We start from the raw sequence: 19,190 nt of genomic DNA on the forward strand, positions 1-19,190 counted from the left end.
CACCTGCCAGCTCTCCCCCCACCTCCCTTATCCCAAAGAAATAGCTGCGAGGAGGAGGAGAGTAGGGCCCAGCCCCCAAGACACAGAGCAAGGGAGAGCGGATAGGTTTTGTGCAGAAAGGAGAGGTCCTAAGGATAGGAAATCTGAGCTGCTTTGGCCTCAATGGTCCTTTTAAACCTTGAAGAAGAGTCACCAGTGGTATTCTATATCCTTCTCAGTTTGTGTCATCTGCTTAAGTTTCCTTTATCTAATCCGTTGATTAAAATGTTGACAGATCTGTAGTATACTATACTAGATGGACTTAGCTTTGACTCCATCCAACATAAATAGTCCCAACCCTCATGATATTCCACTCTCCCCACCCCCACCCCCATTTGGGGGCTTTGGGCAGTTGCTGTGCCAAGGTTAGTCAGACCACAGTGATCATATCCAATCCACAGCACCTTCCATTTTATTGTTTTATTTACAAACAGGGTGAAGTCAACTGGGAAAATTGGGTAGGGAGTCAGTCTGGGCCATCCAAATGTGGAGTGGTTCCTGGGTCAGTCTCCACCATGAAGGCCGCCTCTTCTATCCTTTTCCTGCCCCTTGGTAATGGCCTCTTGATTCCTCAGGGCAGCCTCGGTTGCTGCTCCTGAGCCCTTTTATGAGGGCAGATGGATCCTGGGGGAACGGGGGTGGTACGAGGGCTGGGGCCCCCTCAGTTTGTGTAAACCTGAGTTCCGATCACACGCATGATTTCCTTCTGTATCTTGGGGTCCTGAGTATTAATGTTGGCATCGCCCACCTGACCATCCTCATATCTGCCAAAGATAGGGCAAGTGTGAGCATAAGAGGGAGAAAAATACCAGAATAATGTCAACCAATGGAACTGCATTTGGAGGTGTGGCCATCCCATCCAAGAAGTCAAAACCCTTTCTTGATACTCTTTAGGATGGAAGAGATTCAGCTTATCCGGTTTCCTCTAAACAGACCTTTATCTATACCCATCCCTATCCTCCAAGGGGAAAGTCCCAGTGCCAGCTCCACTCAGGTAGCCAGGGACAAGTCTCTGATAACAGAAACAGACTTTCCCAGTAGTCACATATCACTATGCTCCCACCCTCACTCCTCCAAGTAATTCCCAAGGAACCCTCCTAGACTTACACAAAGAAGAACCGTGTGCAGACATGGTCGGACACAGGGCACACCCAGATGTTCCCATGCTTCTGGAGGTCCTTAGATGTAATCACTGGGAAGAGAAGGGCCAGAAGTTATACATATAATGCTTGGGTCAGAGAGTCCAGGCAGGGAAGGGAAGATATGATGGTTCAGCATCACCCTTGGCTGGATCATGTGCCAAAGTTGCACCAGAAATAAAGGTTGGGGACCCAGAAAAACAGGGACTGGGTGAGATACCTACCTTCACAAAGTGCTATACAGTTTAGATTCCGACTCTGCAGGAACCTTGACTGAATGGATCGGGTCTGGAAGAGGAGAGCAGAGCCAGGTAGATGGTTATAGCTTTCCCTACAGAGGCTAGTTAGATGGTAATGGTTGGGGATGGGGATTGGGATATCCAGCCACCCCCCCGAAATTTTTGCTTTCCATAATCAATCTGGATTAGTCCAGGCTTCCATCTTTACGTTTTCATGTCACTGGATTTAAACTCAGTCTCTGCTTTCATACTTATGACTGAGGCCACAGATGACTCTAGAAATGTGTTCATCTTAGAACGTATCTGATTCCTTCAAATGATCTTTAAACCACCCACCACCACCACCTCCACCACCACCATTGTTTCCCCATCCATCTCTGTAGCCTAAACTTATCCCAGAGGAAGGGTCCTGCCTCAGTGGAACAACGGCAACTAATAATACCTGAGGGATGGTATTCATTCTGTTATATCTCTGGACCAGCTCGTCCTTGGAGGGCATCCTGTGCTGTCCTTTTCCCATTCCTGTCACAGAAAAACAAACCAGTTCATTCACCCATTCCTTAATCAAATATTTACCGAGTGCCTACTATGTGCCAGGCACTGAGCTAGAGACGCTTGGTGATACAGCAGTGAATAAAGCAAACAGTGTATCTGCCGTCACAGAATTTAGTCTGATGGAGATTACAGGAAAGGAACAAATAATTACAACAGAGCATGGTAAGGGTTATGATGGGGAGAATATAGAGCACTGTGTGAGCCAGAGGAGGAGAACTAGCCTAGCCTCGGGGTTTGAAGAAGGCTTCCCGGTGACAGCTATGCTGAGAACTATAGGATTAGGAAGAGTTAGCTAAATGAAGAGGGAAGAAGTATTCTAGGCAGAGATAATAGCATATAAAAGGCCTGGAGGAAAGACAAAGCAGTGTGCCTTAGTTTGTATGCAGCTTAGTTGATGGCAGAGAAGTGGTGAGAGATGATGTAGAAGAGATAAGCTAGGATAAGATCAAGCAGGCCTAGTAGGCCATGTTAAGGCAAATGGAGTTTATCCTGAGAACATCCGGGAATCACTGAAGGGTTCTAAAACAGGGAGTAACACATGAAATGAGTCAGGAATGAGGGTCCTAGGAGAGTGGTGACATCAACACCTCGGGTCAAATGCCAGGCTGAGTGAAATGAGTGGAGAGGAAGCAAGCAGAGCAAGTCAGGTCTGCTCTAGTTCAAAGTTACATAAAAAGCTCTGACCAGAGTCATTCAGAGAAAAGGGAGAAAGCAGAGCAGTTAAGTGATGAATAATTTTCCACAGGTAACCACAACGGCAACCACCTTGAAGAGTCCTGCTTCCTTCAGAAAGTCCTCCCAGACTTGAGGAAGAGGTGCCAATTCACTCATTTTCACCCTATCTAAATCCATAAATCCTGCACCATCTTTACCCCTCACTGAATAGCCCTGTTTATAACATTTATAGATTCATTCTGGATTCTTCCTATTTAGATGTGCAACAGTGCTTGTGTGCCCCTATTCCTAACTCTTTCTGGCCTATGTTTAGGACTTCAGTCTCTGTATTCACCTTTATCACAGGCCCAGCCTTACCAGAGTCAGGGATGAGTCTGTGTATGAGACCATGCGACCCAAGAGGGAGACGGATGAAGATGGGAAATGATGCCATCATTGCAGGCCATCAACAGGGCACTTATCTCAGCAGTCCACCCTGGAACTTTCTATTATTACTAACGCCACTCTGCTGCAAGTGTTGGTTTTGTGATAGCCACGGTATAGAAGCAGGGATGGTAACCACTGGACTGACATTCTTCACTGCTCAGGCTGTCAATTCATCACGCACTCACACTGAAGCCCCACGACAGATTTATTGCCTGAACAAAACTTAGGGCAATGAGAGCCTCAAGACTTGAATTGCCAATTTCTTTCTCCTACAGGACACCCACCACCCCTCTATTTACAACTTCTCCATTAGCCTTAACTAGGTTTAGCTCTGCATCCAAATATGATAACTTTCTCAGCCTGGGTATTTCAGTGCACGGTTCTGAGTGAAATTCCCATTTAGGTTCTATCCCAGACGTTAAGAGAGAACAATCTGATTTCTATGGCTGGTCTTAGAGATGGCCTTTATGATATAATCCAAATCTTGTCCCATCCCAATCCTGTTGCACACTGTCCTGACCATAATGACCCAATCATCTTCTGTCAGTTTCCCTGAGACCAGACCCCCTGAGAACCTGGAGGCCAGAATAACCCCTGGATGCTTTGTGTCCCGACTATACACTTGTGAGAAGTTTCTAAACACTACTAAACACATAGATGGAGTTTACCATCTCCTTTCCCACTGTCCCTCATTTTAACCTACTCACTATGGCCAAGTCATTAGAGGCTCCGCTAGTCAAATGAATGCTCTCTATTTACACTGACCCCCAGAGGGCACCCAATGTCACTAGGCTACAGATACCCTGAGGAAAAAGAGAGAAAACCAGAGCAGAAAGGGGTGGAAGGAAACATACAAAGAAGACAGAGTTGGCCAAATGCTGGAGTAACTAAAATAACGCGGACATTTACACACATCTCACCCAGCATTAGAGACTCTCACATATCTATGGGGCCCTCAGACTCAGTCATTCAAGCAAAGCCTACCCTGTGAGTCCAATATGATAAGAAAACTGGCCTAGAAGTTAGGAAAACTGGATTCCAGTCCTAACTCTGCTACTTAGATCTGTGTGACCCTAAGAAAGTCATTTAACTTTTCTGTGTATCTACTTTCTTACCTGTAAAGTAATAAAAGATTGGATAAGATGACCTATAACTCCAGTAGTAAAAGCATAAGGTATTTTGTATCTATAATCAAATCGACCTTTGGAGGGAGAAGGATGGTGCTATATGATGTTCTTACGTTATCAGTACATGAAGAAGAAAGTTAAGAAGTCAATAGAGATTCCTGGCTCCATCTAATAACTAAAGGTATTCAGGAACTCAGTAATAAACAAAGGCCAATGGGAGAGGAGAGAGGGAGAGAACAGGGAGAAAACAGACAAGAACAAAGAATTTTGTGGGCACTAAAAGCCAGGAGGATCTCACCACTTAGAATAAGAGCTTAATTAGAGGGAGGCTCAGGCTGGGACAAAGATAAAAACTGTGGAACCTAGACAAAGCCAAAAGACTACCCTGATCCCACCCCGACTGGGAACCCCAGGCACACAGAGTAAGATTCATTCACACATTCAATAAATATATATTCACTGGGCCCTTACCCTTCTTGGATTAATCATAACCTTTGGTTCACAACACACTATCATTTATTTAATAGGACAATGAATACCTACAGACCTAAGAACGAAATCCAAGAACTAAAACATTACCAGTGACTTGCATCTAAGTGCTCCTAACTCTATCCCAACTATCTGCCTCCACTTGGGAGATATCCACTATCCCAGAATTTGAGTTATTTCTTTTTTCTTTAGTTTTATCACGCACACACACGTAGCTAAATAATTTTAATTTTTAAAATTATTTATCTATTTTTTGGCTGCATTGGGTCTTCGTTGCGGTGCATGGGTTTCTCATTGCGGTGGCTTCCTTGTTGCAGAGCACAAGCTCTAAGCGCACAGGCTTCAGTAGTTGTGGCTCATGGGCTCAGTAGTTGTGGCTTGTGGGCTCTAGAGCACAGGCTCAGTAGCTGTAGTGCATGGGCTTAGCTGCTCCGCAGCATGTGGGATCTTCCTGGACCAGGGCTCGAACCCGTGTCCCCTGCATTGGCAGGTGGATTCTTAACCACTGCACCACCAGGGAAGTCCTAATTTTAATTTTTGAGCAACATAAAAAAGGCATCATACAGTAGTCCTCTGGGCTTGCCTTTCTTTTTTTTACTCAACTATTATTCACTCAACATTTTTTCCATGTTGCTGAATGCCACTGTTGGTTCATTTTCATTGATGAATAATAATCCATTGTGAGAATATATTAAAATGTATTTATCCATTCTCCTGATGATGAGCACTTGGGTTGTTTCTAAGATTTGCTGTTGCAAACAATATTACTCTGAACATTCATGTACACACCTTTGGGTGCACATATGCAGAAATGAAAATGCTGGGTCACAGGGATAAAATTTCTCAGCTTTATGAAATTTAACACCAAATGTTTTCCAAAGTGGTTGTACCAAATTATATTCCCATAAGTGATAAAACAGATCCTGCTTATCTGCAACCTCTGGTACAGAGGTATTATCAGATTTTTTAATTTTTGCCAATCCACACAGATGCTACATGGTAAGTCATTACGGTCTTGCTTTTACTTCCTTGATTAACAGAGGATGAGCAGCTGCTCATATTTTTTGGTCATTTCTTCAGTGAGATGCCTGTTCATGTTGTTTGCCTTTTTTTTTTATTGGGTTGTCTTTTTCTTATTTGTAAGAATTTTTAAAATGCATCTTTATTACTAATCTTTTATAGTTGTATGTGTTACAAATGTCTTCTGGTTTGTAACTTGCGTTTTCACTTTCTTAAGGTGTCTTCTGATGAACAGCTTTTCGTTTTAATAAAGTCAAATTTACCAATCTTTTATGATTTGTAATTCCATCTTTTTCTATTCTCTGGGTGATTTTGTTTAAGATTGGGATAATTTGTTCTTTGAAAGTGTGACTTAAGACTCACTTGTAAAATTATCTGGGTTTAGCAGAAACTAACATACCATTGTAAAGCAATTATACTCCAATAAAGATGTTTAAAAAAAAAATTATCTGGGTTTGGTAAGTTTTTTGTTTTGTTTTCTTGTGGCAAATTTTAAACTACTATTTCAATGTCTTTTACAATTTTAGAGCTATTCAGGCTTTCTATTTCTTCTTGAATCAGTTTTGTTAAGTTATATTTTTCTAAGGATTTATCAATTTTGACAAAGTCTTCAAATCACTGGCATAAAGTTGACAGAATTCTCCTATTAGCTTTTAAAATTTTGCTGTATCTATAGTCATGCTCCCTTTTTCATTCATAATATTATTTAATTGTGCTCTTTTTCTTCTTAATCAATCTAGCCAGGTTTATCTGTTCTGTTAGTTCTTTAAAAGAATCATCTTTTGGCTTTTTTGAGCCTATCTATTGTACCTGTTTTTATTTCACTGATTTTGGTTCTTACCTATATTAACTCCTTTCTTCGACTTTGTTTGGTTTATTCTGTCGTTAGTGACTTTTCCAGTTCTGTCATTCTGGAACTAAGTCTTATCTTTATAACAGTTACAATTAATGGAGAATACTAAATAGTAATTTATAAAGAATCTAGCACTGGCCCCTTCATATGGTAGACTTGCAACTATATGGTGGCTCACTTTTATATAGAGACTATACAGAACAAGAACAAAAGAAGACTGAAAAGGAACTCAGACATAAGCTTGAAACAATGAGAGAGCTAAGTTAGATTCGTTTTCTGAGCTGGACAAAGCTGAACTCATCTCCTGACTAGAATCTGGACATTGTTTATGCCTTATCTTTGGAATAAAATGCTTCCTCTTGCATTCAACGTGACTAATATAATAGTGTATAACTATACATAGTTTAAATTTTAAAAGGTGGTTGACAAGGAGGAGAACAATGTCTTCAGAAATGTAAGCCAGTGGAAGGGGCTCAAGCCTTCAAGTGCATTCATATATAAACTCGCATGCACGTGTGGTGTGCACATACACAATCTATAATGACAGGCTAATGCCAACACCAAAAATGTGTTCTCCGAAGAGCCTAGTTTCATTTCCCAGTTATTCCTTAACCCATTCCCAGGACCAAGGCCCCACAATGAATAAAACCATCCCCATGGAGAAGAGGATATCTAAGAGAAAGGGAGATAGTTGGGCTCAACTTGCAAAGAATCTAAATTCCTAATGAGAAAATAGAGAAAGATTATGTATCCATGACTGGGGAGAGAGCTGACACAAACCAAGTGTCCATGATGGAAGAGGAGACAGCATAGGATTATGTATTCACAAAATGGATGCAATGTAAATAGAGTCAATGTGACCAAAGATTATTTCTTACCTGAGTATCCAAAGGAAATACTGGAGATGGGGCTCAGGTAGATGCCTTTGCCATAGGCTGCTCCATGCAGCTTGCAGGGAAACACCAGGATGAGCAATATGAGCCTGGGCCTTCCCATGGCTGTGTATTAGGCAGCCACAAGGCTTATCCAGCCCTCTGTCCATTTAATCTTCTCACTCGCTCAGATAACTTTAGGCACCTACTCTTGAAAAGCTGATTGGCTAAAAAGTGGATGCAAGTTAACCCCTTTGCCTGTGAAATACTAGATATTGATGCCTTGGAGAGTGAGGAGTGGCAGAGCCACTGAGTCAGTCCCTCAGAAGCCATGCTCCTGTCCCTAGGCCTTGGTATATATGCAGATCCCCACCCTCCAAAAAGGAATACAGAACAGGCAGTCAGGAGGAGGAACAATAACTATTCCTTGGAGTCTTGCAGGGCAAAGAAATGTCTCCTATATCAACTCTCTGAATGAATAGTCACATATATTGAAAAGCCCTAACAAGTTAATTTATCACAGTGGCTACAATCAGCAATTTATTATCTCTGCCTACAGCTACATTACCATTCCTAAAAACACCAAAAAACACAGCCTAGGGTCAAAATACAACAGCCACATTCATTCTATACATATAGTTTCAACTTCCTCCCTAGGGAAGCCTCACGGGAGGCTAGGTTTGAGGATATTGAGGCAAAAACAGCTGAGTACTCTAGAGTAGACTTCAAAACTGAGTGGGGCAGGGAGCGGGGTGGAGAGAAAGGGAAAAGGGGCACAGCCTCACCTGCAGTTTGGTGTAGGATGCGTTGACCAGCCCATTGCGCAGGATCGAATGCCAGTTCTCAATGTGGGACCCACTGTAAGGCAGGGTAGAATATATGTTTCCTCATGGAATGAGGTTCCCAAGAGCACTTCCAAGACTGCCACTCCCACCCATTCTCACACACACAGGACAAGAAGATGGACACAAATAAACCTAGCAATGGATATGCACGTGGATATAGTCACAGGCATGCAAGATGTGTGTGTGTATGGCTAACCCTTACATCTTAATATCCAGTCTCCTCTTCTCCTCCACACTTCAAACAGTCCCATCCTAAATCCTCAACTGCTGGTTCAATATTCTCATTTGTCTATTATCCTGATATCTCAAATTAAACAAATTCACTTCAAACTCAACAAGATTATCACTGTTCCCAAATATGGCTTCCAGTAATGACTTCACATCTCTTTTAAGGAAAGGGTACCACCAACTCCCTTTAAGTTACCTTTAATCTCTCTTTTTCTCTCTCTCCTCTCACAACTGGGCATAAATTGCTGATTTCCTTCAAAGTAGCTTTCAAATCTATCCCTGCTCATCTGTTCCTTCAACCACATCTTTTTTTATGTAAATGTCATTTCTCCTCAACTACATCACGAGTAGCTTGAGAGTAAAGACCATATCTTATTTATCTTTATCCTCTACAGCACCTACCACAATAGCCTGTAGTATCTGTTGACTGATTGGTTGATGGACATAGATAACACAAACTCATGTGCCTCAAATGAACTTGCCTTCCCATCCCCTTACATTATTTCTGCCTTATCCAGCACCCATCCCCAGCCCCGCCCCACTCCTCACTGGAAGGCAAAGGTGCTGCCATAGAGCTTCTTGGCGGTCCGGAACCGAGCCTCCTTGGCGGGAGGGCTGCTCAGCAGGAGGAACTGGTGTGAGGTGTGCATGAACTTCAGCTGCTGCCCAGGGTGGGGGTGGGGTCAGGAAAACAGAGCAGAAATGGAGATCAGGGAGGGAAGGGAGCAAATTAGGCTTGCACTGACCCCAAAGAAAGGAAATATGTGCAGGCCCAAAGACAGTATACTGAGACAAGCCCAATCAGGCAGGTCTAGGACCAATTCAGTTAGCTGGTTTGGAGCCCCTCCCTGCCCCTCACCAGAAATTTAGTGTTTAGAGGGAGAATGGTCACTTACCCTGCTGAGAGGTAGTTTGACAATGTGTGACCTGTTACTAGAGATGATCCTAGGACAAAACAGAGAAAAAACAAAAAGGATAGAATAAGTGTGTGGTTAGGCCATCCTGAACAAAGTAGCAGCCTTGCTCTGCCTCTGGGAGAACAAGCAAGGATTCCAGGGCTGTTTGAGTCCAGGACACTATCTGGATATTCCTGTGGGTGGTAATGTTTGTGTATAAAAATGTAAAAGCAAAGTTACTGACCAGGGACCAGCAAGTTACTGGGTAGTTAAACACAATGGATGAAAGAAAGAGAGGGGTGGGAGGTGGGCTGCTACATCTAGGGAGAGAAAAGGATAGAACAAAAGGTCAGCACAAGAGGTCAGCTACCAAAAAAAGTTAGAAAGGTGGGGTCTGTATTAGGATGGTGACAACTTACACTTGGGATTTAGAAACTTAGAACTGGGGCTCAGGAGCCATCCTGCCTGAGCTCAAAGGAAGGCTGAAGGCTCTCAGAGATGAGGGGAATGGAAAGTTATTGTTTGAGCTGCAGAAAAAAACCAGAAGAAACTAGAACAAACTTCCTGAGGATTCGGGGACAGACTGGGCCATATATAGGCTGAACTTAGAGGACAGGAGAGAACAAAGGCATAAACTGTTGAGGGCTCAGCAAGGGAGTATTATCTCTTATAGTGGACATGGTTTTTTTCTTTTGTGCTTCACTCACGTACCTGTGATGCCATCCTGGATGGTCTACGCCTGGTCATTCCTCATACTAAGAGGGAGCATGTTGCATTGAGAAAGTACTAATGTCAAAGGCTGACTAGACAGAGGGAAGTAAGCTAGAAGGGGAAAGCTATATCAGGAAAAGAGAACAGAAATCAAGATCAGGGAGGGAGGGCAAGGGGTGGAGGGAAGTAGAGAAAGGTCAGAACCTTTGCTAAGAGAAGGGAGTAATAATAGTGCTTTAAGGCTCTGGACAGTCAACATCAACAGGGAAGGGCTTGAGATATGGAAAGGGCGTAGAAGGGGGAGACAGACTTCTCTGCATGCATAGAAAACCTAACTGAAATGAAGTGTTAACTCCTACATGCAAGCAGCACTCAAAAACCTATTGGGAAACAAGAAACACCTAAAGAGAACTTGAGACATCACATTAGAATTTGTGGGCTCTTTGTAGGATCTGAGTTCCTGTCAAGGGCAGGTGTATCAGTAAAACCCAAGAAAGAGCGGCCATAATATCTATAACCTTGGGAAGGATGCTGAAACCACCTCCAGGAGAAGGTGTAGCCTCCATGTCTGATACTATGCCCCATTCCACCCCCCGCCAAAGGGTGAACCATTCTACTCATACCACTGCAGAAGAGGATGGGCCAGGGGATCCAGCTTGTCCATCTGCTTCTTGATTTCCAGATATGAGCCCTGTAAGACAATGGCCGTAAGGTTATCTCCCAGGAGAGGTGGGAGCCCTCCCACTTTCCACAGACTATCAGGGCCCAGGGCAAGGTAGGCACTGAAGACCACACCAAACCAAGAGGAGATGGGGTTCCCACCCTCAAGGACCCCAGTCAGGTTGGGAAGACTCATAAATAAATATGAAAATGACTGAAAATGCTTACAAAACAACATGCAGGTGGGTCTCCCTCATTTTATGCAATTCCTACAGCCCTAAAAAGTTGATTATAAATCAAAATAAATAAATAAATAAAATCAATGTCCCAGAAAGATTAGGCTAAGGAATCCTGTGGTAAAACTTTACATAAAAACATAAGAGTCCTTCTGACAAGTAAATCATCCCTCCTGGGTGTATGTTATGTGTTAATCTGAACTGTGATATATAGGATTTGCTGAGAAGAGGCCCACCTGTAAATGTGAGTACAAATGAATGTCTATTCATGCAGAGATTGCAGACGAGGGGTGGGGAAGTCTGGTGAGAGACAGCCTTGAGTCAAAGGATGGTCACTGCTCCATGTGGCTGCCCCACCCCTAGAAGGATAGAAGATGTAGGCCCCTGGGTCTAGTTCCTTACCTCCAAGCCCCCCTCCTCACCCTCCCAACCCTGGACAGAGGTCTTTCCCTCACTCCTCTAATGCCCTAAGAATTATGGAAAAAACATTAAATAGGAACAACTTGTGAAGGAATTAGCAGCAAAGGTAAAGGTTGAGAGACATAAGGAGTGAGAAATAGGAGTAACAGAGCTAACAAAACAGAGAACAAAGATTGGGAAAACTAAAGAGAATACAGTGAGGGATTTGAGTAGCATCTCTAAATCTTCCCTCCACTTGCATGAATTTCAAACAGAATAGGGCACTTGAGTGGGCGGGCAGGGGACAGGCAGAGGGCAGAATACCTGGGTCATCTCCCGGATGGACATCACACTATCCAGAGCTTTCTGAAGTCGCTCATAATTCTTCTTCTGTGGGGAATCAATGGGAAGAGAAGAACCAGATGAACAAAAGTGGAGGAGAGTAAGATATGATGAAAAGGAGGGCCAGATGTACAAAAGAATTCTAGGCCCCAGGGAAACAGCATATTATGTCATGGAAAGAACACAGATTTAATGTCAAAAAGTTCTAGAATCACATGCTAGTTCTTTTTTACCAGCTGAGAGTAATAGGGTAAGTTACTTAACCTCTTAGAACCTCAGTATCCCTGTATGTAAGTGATGATAAAAATTCCCACTACCCTCAGAGAGATGACCTAAAGATTAAATAGCGTATGTAAAGAACCTGGTATAGTGCCTGATACATAGCAATGAGAGTAATAGTGAAGCACTGTGCTGGGTACTTATTATGGTTAATTTTGTCAATCATCAATTATGTCCATTTGGGCCATGGGTGTGTCTGGGTGTGGCTGTGAATGTGTTTCTAGAGGAGATTAACCTTTGAATAGCAGACTGAGTAAAGGAGACTGCCATCCCTATTCAGGTGGGACTCATGTAATCAGCTGAAGGCCTGAATAGAACAAAACAGCTGAGTAAGAGGGAACTTCTCCAGCCTGACTGCCTGGAGCTGGGACGTTGGTCTTTTCCTACTTTCAGACTGGAACTGAAAAATCAGCTCTTCCTGGATCTCGAGCCTGCTAGATTTTGGATTGGAACTTACACCATCAGCTCTCCTGAATCTCCAGCTTGCCCACTACAGATCCTGGTACTTCTCAGCCTTCATAATCACATGAGCCAATTCCTTACAATAAACTTCTTTCTCTAAACATCTCTTATTGGTTCTGTTTCTCTAGAGAACCCTAACTTATACAATATTTTATATATATTATCTCCCATTTTTATAACAGTAGATATAATCTCCTTTTTACAGATAAGGAAATTGAGGGTCAGAAAGGTTAAGTGATTTGCCTAACACCATTCAGCTAGGGAGGAGCAGAACCTCAAATAGAATCAAGGTTTGTCTGGCTCCAAAGTCTGTATTATTCCCTATCATAACATAACTAATATTAATTGTTCTCCCCTTCTTCTGAGAAACTCAGAAGTTATTATTTATCTGATATTATTAGTTACGTTTAGTTATTTATTCACTAAAACGGCTAAAGCACGAGTTCCCAAGAAACAAGTGCTCCATTTCTTCTGTCCCCTTATTCCAAGCTGTTGGAATGACAGCCCAAAGTCTTCCACTGTCTTTCGCCATCTCTGTTCCTGAGTCCTGATTTTCTTCCCAAGCAACTATACCTTAGGGTTAAAGGCCAGAGTCTTGGGATCAGTGGGGTCCACGACAGAGGGATAAGGCTCAAAGATGATGCTCTTTCTAGGGGACTCCAAAGCTGCCCTACACATGGCCACCAGCAGATCCACCACCTTAAGAGAAAGGAGAGAAAGGGGGCAAAAGCTAAATGATTTCCCGGTGCTGGGAGTCACACAGTACCCAGCATAGGTCTACCTTCTGGAGGGTCTCAGCATTTCTCTTTTTAAAAGCAAATATGAGGGGTGGAAGAGGGATGGATTTGGCGTTTGGGATTAGCAGACGCGAACTATTATATATGGAATGAATAAACAACAAGGTCCTACTGTATAGCACAGGGAACTATATTCAATATCCTCTGATAAACCAAAATGGAAAAGAATTATGAAAATGGATGTATATATATGTATAACTGAATCACTTTGCTCTAAAGCAGAAATTAACACATTATAAATCAACTATATTTTAATAAAATTTAAAAAAGACAAATGTTTATGATTTTTTCATGAGAAAATATAACCTCATTATAAAAATTCAAGAACAATGTTTAAAAGGGTGATTAAAAAAAGAGAAAAATCAGCTCCTTGCCCCCAAATCTCATTCCTCACAGGTAACTACTGCTAAGTATGATGTATATTCTTCCAGATATTTCCTCTACAGAAACTGTTATTTTATTATATAGGCAATAAAAAAAAAGAATTGTATTATACATACTGTTGTATTTTCTTTTTTATATATGCTATAATTTTCTGTCCAAAATTTTCTACTGCAAAGGACATACCATCATTCTTTAACTGGACCCTGTACAGATGGGCTTGTATCCATTTTTTTTTTTTTAACTATTATGAACAATACTAGGGAATTCCCTGGAGGTCCAGTGGTTAGGACTCTGCGCTTTCACTGCCCAGGGCACAGGTTCAAATCCTGGTCGGGGAACTAATATCCTGTAAGCCACGTGGCACAGCCAAAAAATAAATAAATAAAATATTAAAAAACCCTACAATACTATAGTGAACATCCTTACATAGGAAAGCATTTCTGGAGATTAAATTCCAAGCAGTGAAACTGCTGTGTTCCCAGCCTTTCTTTTTTTTTTTCCTTTTTTTTAAAATTATTTATTCATTTATTTTTGGCTGTGTTGGGTCTTCGTTTCTGTGCGAGGGCATTCTCTAGTTGGCGGCAACCGGGGGCCACCCCTCATCGCGGTGCGTGGGCCTCTCACTATCGCGGCCTCTCTTGTTGCGGAGCACAGGCTCCAGATGCGCAGGCTCAGTAGTTGTGGCTCACGGGCCCAGCCGCTCCGCGGCATGCAGGATCCTCCCAGACCAGGGCTCGAACCCGTGTCCCCCACATTAGCAGGCAGACCCCCAACCACTGCGCCACCAGGGAAGCCCCCCAGCCTTTCTTGATCCCAATTCCCCAGGAGCTTTTCCCAGCCCCATACCTCTGCTCCAGTGGCCACCTCCTCTGCAGCTCCGGACATGACTCCCAAGGTGTAGAAGGAGAAAACGCACAGTTCACGAGTACAGACGGCTGGCTGAATGGACATATTAAAGAGATGGTGGTGGCAGGAGGTGTCCAATAAGAAGGTATCATAGTGCAAGAGGGGTGCCTGACCTCAGACAACTCTAGATTGATATTCACATATCCTCATCTTTCCAAACAGGACTGCTGAGATTTGCTTTCTGAGAAAAACAATTATTTCTAGAGTCTCAAGGAGTGTGGACAGAATTCTACCTTTACCATAGATCCAGGAAGAAAGGAAAAATGGAGAGATGAGGAATTAAGGGGCCTCAGCTAAGGGTGCAAGAAAGAGGGTCACGAAATAGAGGCATATACCTTGAGCATGGACCCATTCTGGAAGACATGCTGCTCATCACACACCACGCAGTACTCATTCAACGTTGGAATCCTCTGCTCTGCATATTTCATGATCTGAGGAGAGAAGAGATTCTATTTATCTTTTGGAAGCCCAGACCCAGATGTAGGAAATAATCTGAACCTCTTTTCCACTTACTCTCCTATCTCCCAGCCCTGTGCCTAAGGTAAAATCTATTCTTGGGTCCTGCACTTAGTTAAACTGATAGCCTAACTCTAGAGCTAAGATTATATAGTATAATAAAAGTAAGACCAGCCATGGTAGAAGACCTGGGCTAAGATTCCCCCCTCTACTACTTAATACCATATATAACTTTGGGCAAGTCAATTAACCTGAGCCTTGGTTTCTTCATTTACAAAGTGGACATTATTCACCTCACAAAGGTACTGAGAGTAAAAAGATGATTTCTGTGAAAGTATTTTATAAACAAGTACTAATCAAACTATTAACATTAGTTGTAGTAATTACAGATTGCCCCCATGTGACAAGTGAGTATTCAGTCCATGATCAGATGCCTGAGAAGCCATTTTAACTACCTAGAACAATCAGCCTGTAAACTGATCAAGACCATAGATAAAACTTTGTGCTGGGAAGACAGCACAAATCCAGAGCTCATGCAGCAATATCCTAAAGTATTTTTTACACACTCTGTCTAAACATGGCTTTTGCAACCATGTACACTTTGTGTATAAATCAAATTGTTCCCATTTCACAAACTTTTGGGATGGTAATGGACATGCAAGGGCTTTTATTCATTCACTTAATGCAGATTTATTGAATGCCTACTATGCACCTAGCTCAGTGAAAGGTCTCCTTGATTATTCAATAACATAAAAGATTGTCTTCTCAGACCCCATAGTCCAACAGACAAGATGTGGTATGAATACAAATTAATTACAATTCAAGGCAGCATATGGCACCTGACACATCAGTGCCATATAAAACAAAAAGCATCAAAAGAGTTCAATGAGAGGAGACACACTTCCAGCTAAATACATTTCAAGTAACAGAGAAGATTTTATGGAAAAGCTGGCATCTGAGACTTGACTGCAATAGGCAGATATAGTGAGAAAGGTCAGTGGAGGGAATGACATGAACAAAGATAATGGAGATGCAAAAGTGAAACCATGGGGCTTCCCTGGTGGCACAGTGGGTAAGAATCCGCCTGCCAATGCAGGGGACACGGGTTCGAGCCCTGCTCCAGGAAGACCCCACATGCCGCGGAGCAACTAAGCCCGTGCGCCACAACTACTGAGCCTGTGCTTTAGAGCCCACGAGCCACAACTACTGAGCCCGAGTGCCACAACTACTGAAGCCGGCGCACTGCAACGAAGAGTAGCCCCTGCTCGCTGCAACTAGGGAAAAGCCCGTGCACAGCAACAAAGACCCAAGGCAGCCAAAAATAAAAATAAATAAATTAAAAAAAAAAAAAAAAAAGTGAAACCATGTCTGGAAAATAAAGAGGGTTTAAAAAGAAGCAAATGACCAGAAGCGGCTAAGCAGTGAAAGTTTGTGAGGAAAAGTGAAGCCCACTTGAGCAAGGATGTGCGGGATCATAAGAAAATCAGTGTCAATCCTTCTCTCATCTTGGCACCAGCGCACTTAAAATTTGCAATGTCTCATTTGGCACTTGATCATAAGTGGTCTATAAGCGTTGTCTTCCCAATAATGCTATAAGCTTCTTGACGGTGGGAACTATGCCTTCTTTTCTCCTATCCACACAACACTCAGTATAGTTCTGGGAGCAGAACAATTCAGGAAATGTTTGCTAACTGACTGAAGACCTGGGAGATGTTAGGGGATCAGATGGGTCAGAAAACAGGGGAAAGGCTTTGGAATGAACCTTTGGACTTGATTACCTGGACAAGGAATCCATATTCCAGAGTGGGGATGTTTTTGCAGTGACCACTGACCTGATGAGAGGAAAAAGATAGACTCCGTGAACCTCCTATGAAGCTGGTGACTGGAAAGACCTCACTCATGCCCACTACCTAAAATTCTCCTGAAGTAGTTAAGCCCTAACACTGATCAGTCTAAGTAATCCCCAAGCTGCAGAGAAGACCTTCAGACATTTTTGCCAAGGCTCTTAAAAAAGACTCACCTGTCCTTAAACCCCTTCAAGGTAGGTGGAATAGGTCTGTAAAGTAGCTGACTACCAAGTCCTAACACCAACCTAACAAAATCATACATGACATCTCCCTGGGATGCCCAACCCCAGACTCTCTGCTTCATGACATACTATCAGAGAAGCCTGCCAGACTGTTCAGATGTAAGTTCACAACTATTAAAAAATGTGTTTCATTCTACTCACTCATGATTCATGCCCAGGTTTGGTTTATGATGCCTGGACAACCAGACCCCCACCGCATTTTGAGAAACTGTATTCCCACATTTCCCCTCCCACCCTCTGACACCCGAGTCAAACCCTCCTCAGCCATGTACCAAAGAAGAGGTCCATGCTGGGGGAGGGAGGCCCACGTGCTGGGGGCACTGGAGACCTGCCTGGGGGCTGGGAGGGTAGCCAAACACCTCTACTTTGGGGTTCTTCATGGTGCAGGAGATGGAACGGTTCATGAGGCGTCCAACTCGAAGCTCTGGTACACCCAGTTTGCCTTTCAGCATGGAGTCCTGTATGATAGGGAAACTCGGAGACCTGAACACAGAGCAAAGAGAAGTGATGAGACTGAGGATTCAGTATGAGCTCTAGAAGAGGCCTGGAGGGACTTCCCTGGGGGTCCAGTGGTTAAGACTCTGCACTTCCAATGCAGGGGGTGCGGGTTTGATCCCTGGTTGGGGAACTAAGATCTCTCATGTCGCGTGGCATGACCGGAAAGAAAAAAAAAAAAAAAAAAGAAGAGGTCTGGAGATAAGAATAGATGAAATGACCTAAGCCAAAGAGCAACTCATATCTGAGGAAAGTTCCACTGGATCAAACTGTCCAAGCAAGTAGATCAATACATAACTGGTTTGATTTTTATGTCATTATCTATGTGTTCTTCAGATTGGAACATGAAGGGCAGGCAAAGGCAAAGCCTAGGTCATTCTCTGCAGCATCTAGGCCAGGTAAGGGATGATACCCTGGAGAGGATGTGTGTGTGTGTGTGTGTGTGTGTGTGTGTGTGTGTGTGTGTGTGTGTGTGTGTGTGTGTGTGTGTGTGTGTGTGTGTGTGTGTGTGTGTGTGTGTGTGTGTGTGTGTGTGTGTGTGTGTGTGTGTGTGTGTGTGTGTGTGTGTGTGTGTGTGTGTGTGTGTGTGTGTGTGTGTGTGTGTGTGTGTGTGTGTGTGTGTGTGTGTGTGTGTGTGATTAAACTACTAGGCAAGAAATAGTTGGACCCCAAAGAGCCTAATGTCTGTCTGTCAATAATGGCACCTGGAAAACTACAAATCTAGGTTTGTATTTGCCTTTGGGAAGATCAGAAGGCACCAGGGGGGATAAATGTACGCCTAGGATCAAAGAATTTAGCAATATTTATTTCCAGAACCTAGGTAATAAATCAATGTGCCCTTCCATAAGAGCAAGGACTTGGGGCCTATTGGCTCTGACTCTGCCTCCTTAGGATAAGGAATAAGGATAAGGGTCAAAGAAAGTAAAGATGGAGAGATTAGCATACATTTCTCCAAACACGTACCATGCACTAGGTACTGTGTTTTACATAAAGGACGAGATATGACTATTGGGTCAGGAGTAGAAGGGTAAAGACACATGGGGGACAGGACCATGTGGGTGGTATTAGTAGTTAAAGGTACAGAATTTAGAGGACCTAGGAAGAGGATAGAATAATTTACATAATCAAGAAAGTGGGGTGGAGGCTTAGACAAGATTACAGTGATTAGAGATAATCAGCTCATGGAGAAACTTACTTGGGGATGGGGGAGAAGATGCTGAGGCCAGCTCGGAACTTCTTGATGGTACCACTTGCCTTGAACCAGCTGTGCCTCTTCTCCTGCTGGGTCTTTAAGAAATCGTTGCTGAGATGTTTCCATTGTTGGGATGTAAACATACCCAGGATCCTAAAGAATTAAAGAGGAATAGGCTTAGAGAAGCTCAGGCAGGGGAAGCCCAGGTCAAGAAATAGGACTATGAAAGGCAACTAATCTAAAATTCAGACCCAGGGACTGCAAAGCTAGTTGTTGTAGGGGAAGGTGTGTCTCAATACCCCACTGATATAATCTTAGAACATGGAAATGCACAGTCCTAAAGTACCTCTTTACCTTAGTGGGTAAATTCCCACTCCCT

At 43.1% G+C, this 19,190-nt stretch overlaps 1 protein-coding gene across 7 annotated transcripts in view; it reads right to left on the bottom strand.

The window, feature by feature from the left end:
- Positions 1–428: 428 nt before the first annotated feature.
- PARP6 (poly(ADP-ribose) polymerase family member 6) overlaps positions 429–19,190 on the bottom strand; it is a 28,003-nt gene continuing 9,241 nt past the window's right edge. For 3 of the 7 annotated variants that reach the window (XM_082383575.1, XM_082383576.1, XM_082383574.1), the window contains exons 9-24: positions 18,815–18,964; positions 17,397–17,607; positions 16,814–16,867; positions 14,915–15,010; positions 14,520–14,612; positions 13,066–13,191; positions 11,734–11,799; positions 10,738–10,805; positions 9,404–9,452; positions 9,057–9,169; positions 8,220–8,292; positions 7,441–7,510; positions 1,860–1,939; positions 1,403–1,466; positions 1,147–1,231; positions 429–803 (exon numbers count right to left, since the gene is read on the bottom strand). In XM_082383575.1, the coding sequence (XP_082239701.1) occupies positions 701–803; positions 1,147–1,231; positions 1,403–1,466; positions 1,860–1,939; positions 7,441–7,510; positions 8,220–8,292; positions 9,057–9,169; positions 9,404–9,452; positions 10,738–10,805; positions 11,734–11,799; positions 13,066–13,191; positions 14,520–14,612; positions 14,915–15,010; positions 16,814–16,867; positions 17,397–17,607; positions 18,815–18,964 (1,501 nt within the window). In that variant the 3' untranslated portion in view covers positions 429–700. Of the gene's footprint in view, positions 804–1,146; positions 1,232–1,402; positions 1,467–1,859; positions 1,940–7,440; positions 7,511–8,219; positions 8,293–9,056; positions 9,170–9,403; positions 9,453–10,737; positions 10,806–11,733; positions 11,800–13,065; positions 13,192–14,519; positions 14,613–14,914; positions 15,011–16,813; positions 16,868–17,396; positions 17,608–18,814; positions 18,965–19,190 lie in introns of those variants that run through there. The other 4 variants (XM_082383579.1, XM_082383578.1, XM_082383577.1 and 1 more) reach the window with 4 other exon arrangements.

Source organism: Balaenoptera borealis, assembly GCF_965194805.1.
Source record: "Balaenoptera borealis genome assembly, chromosome: 3".
Taxonomy (NCBI): Eukaryota; Metazoa; Chordata; class Mammalia; order Artiodactyla; family Balaenopteridae; genus Balaenoptera; species Balaenoptera borealis.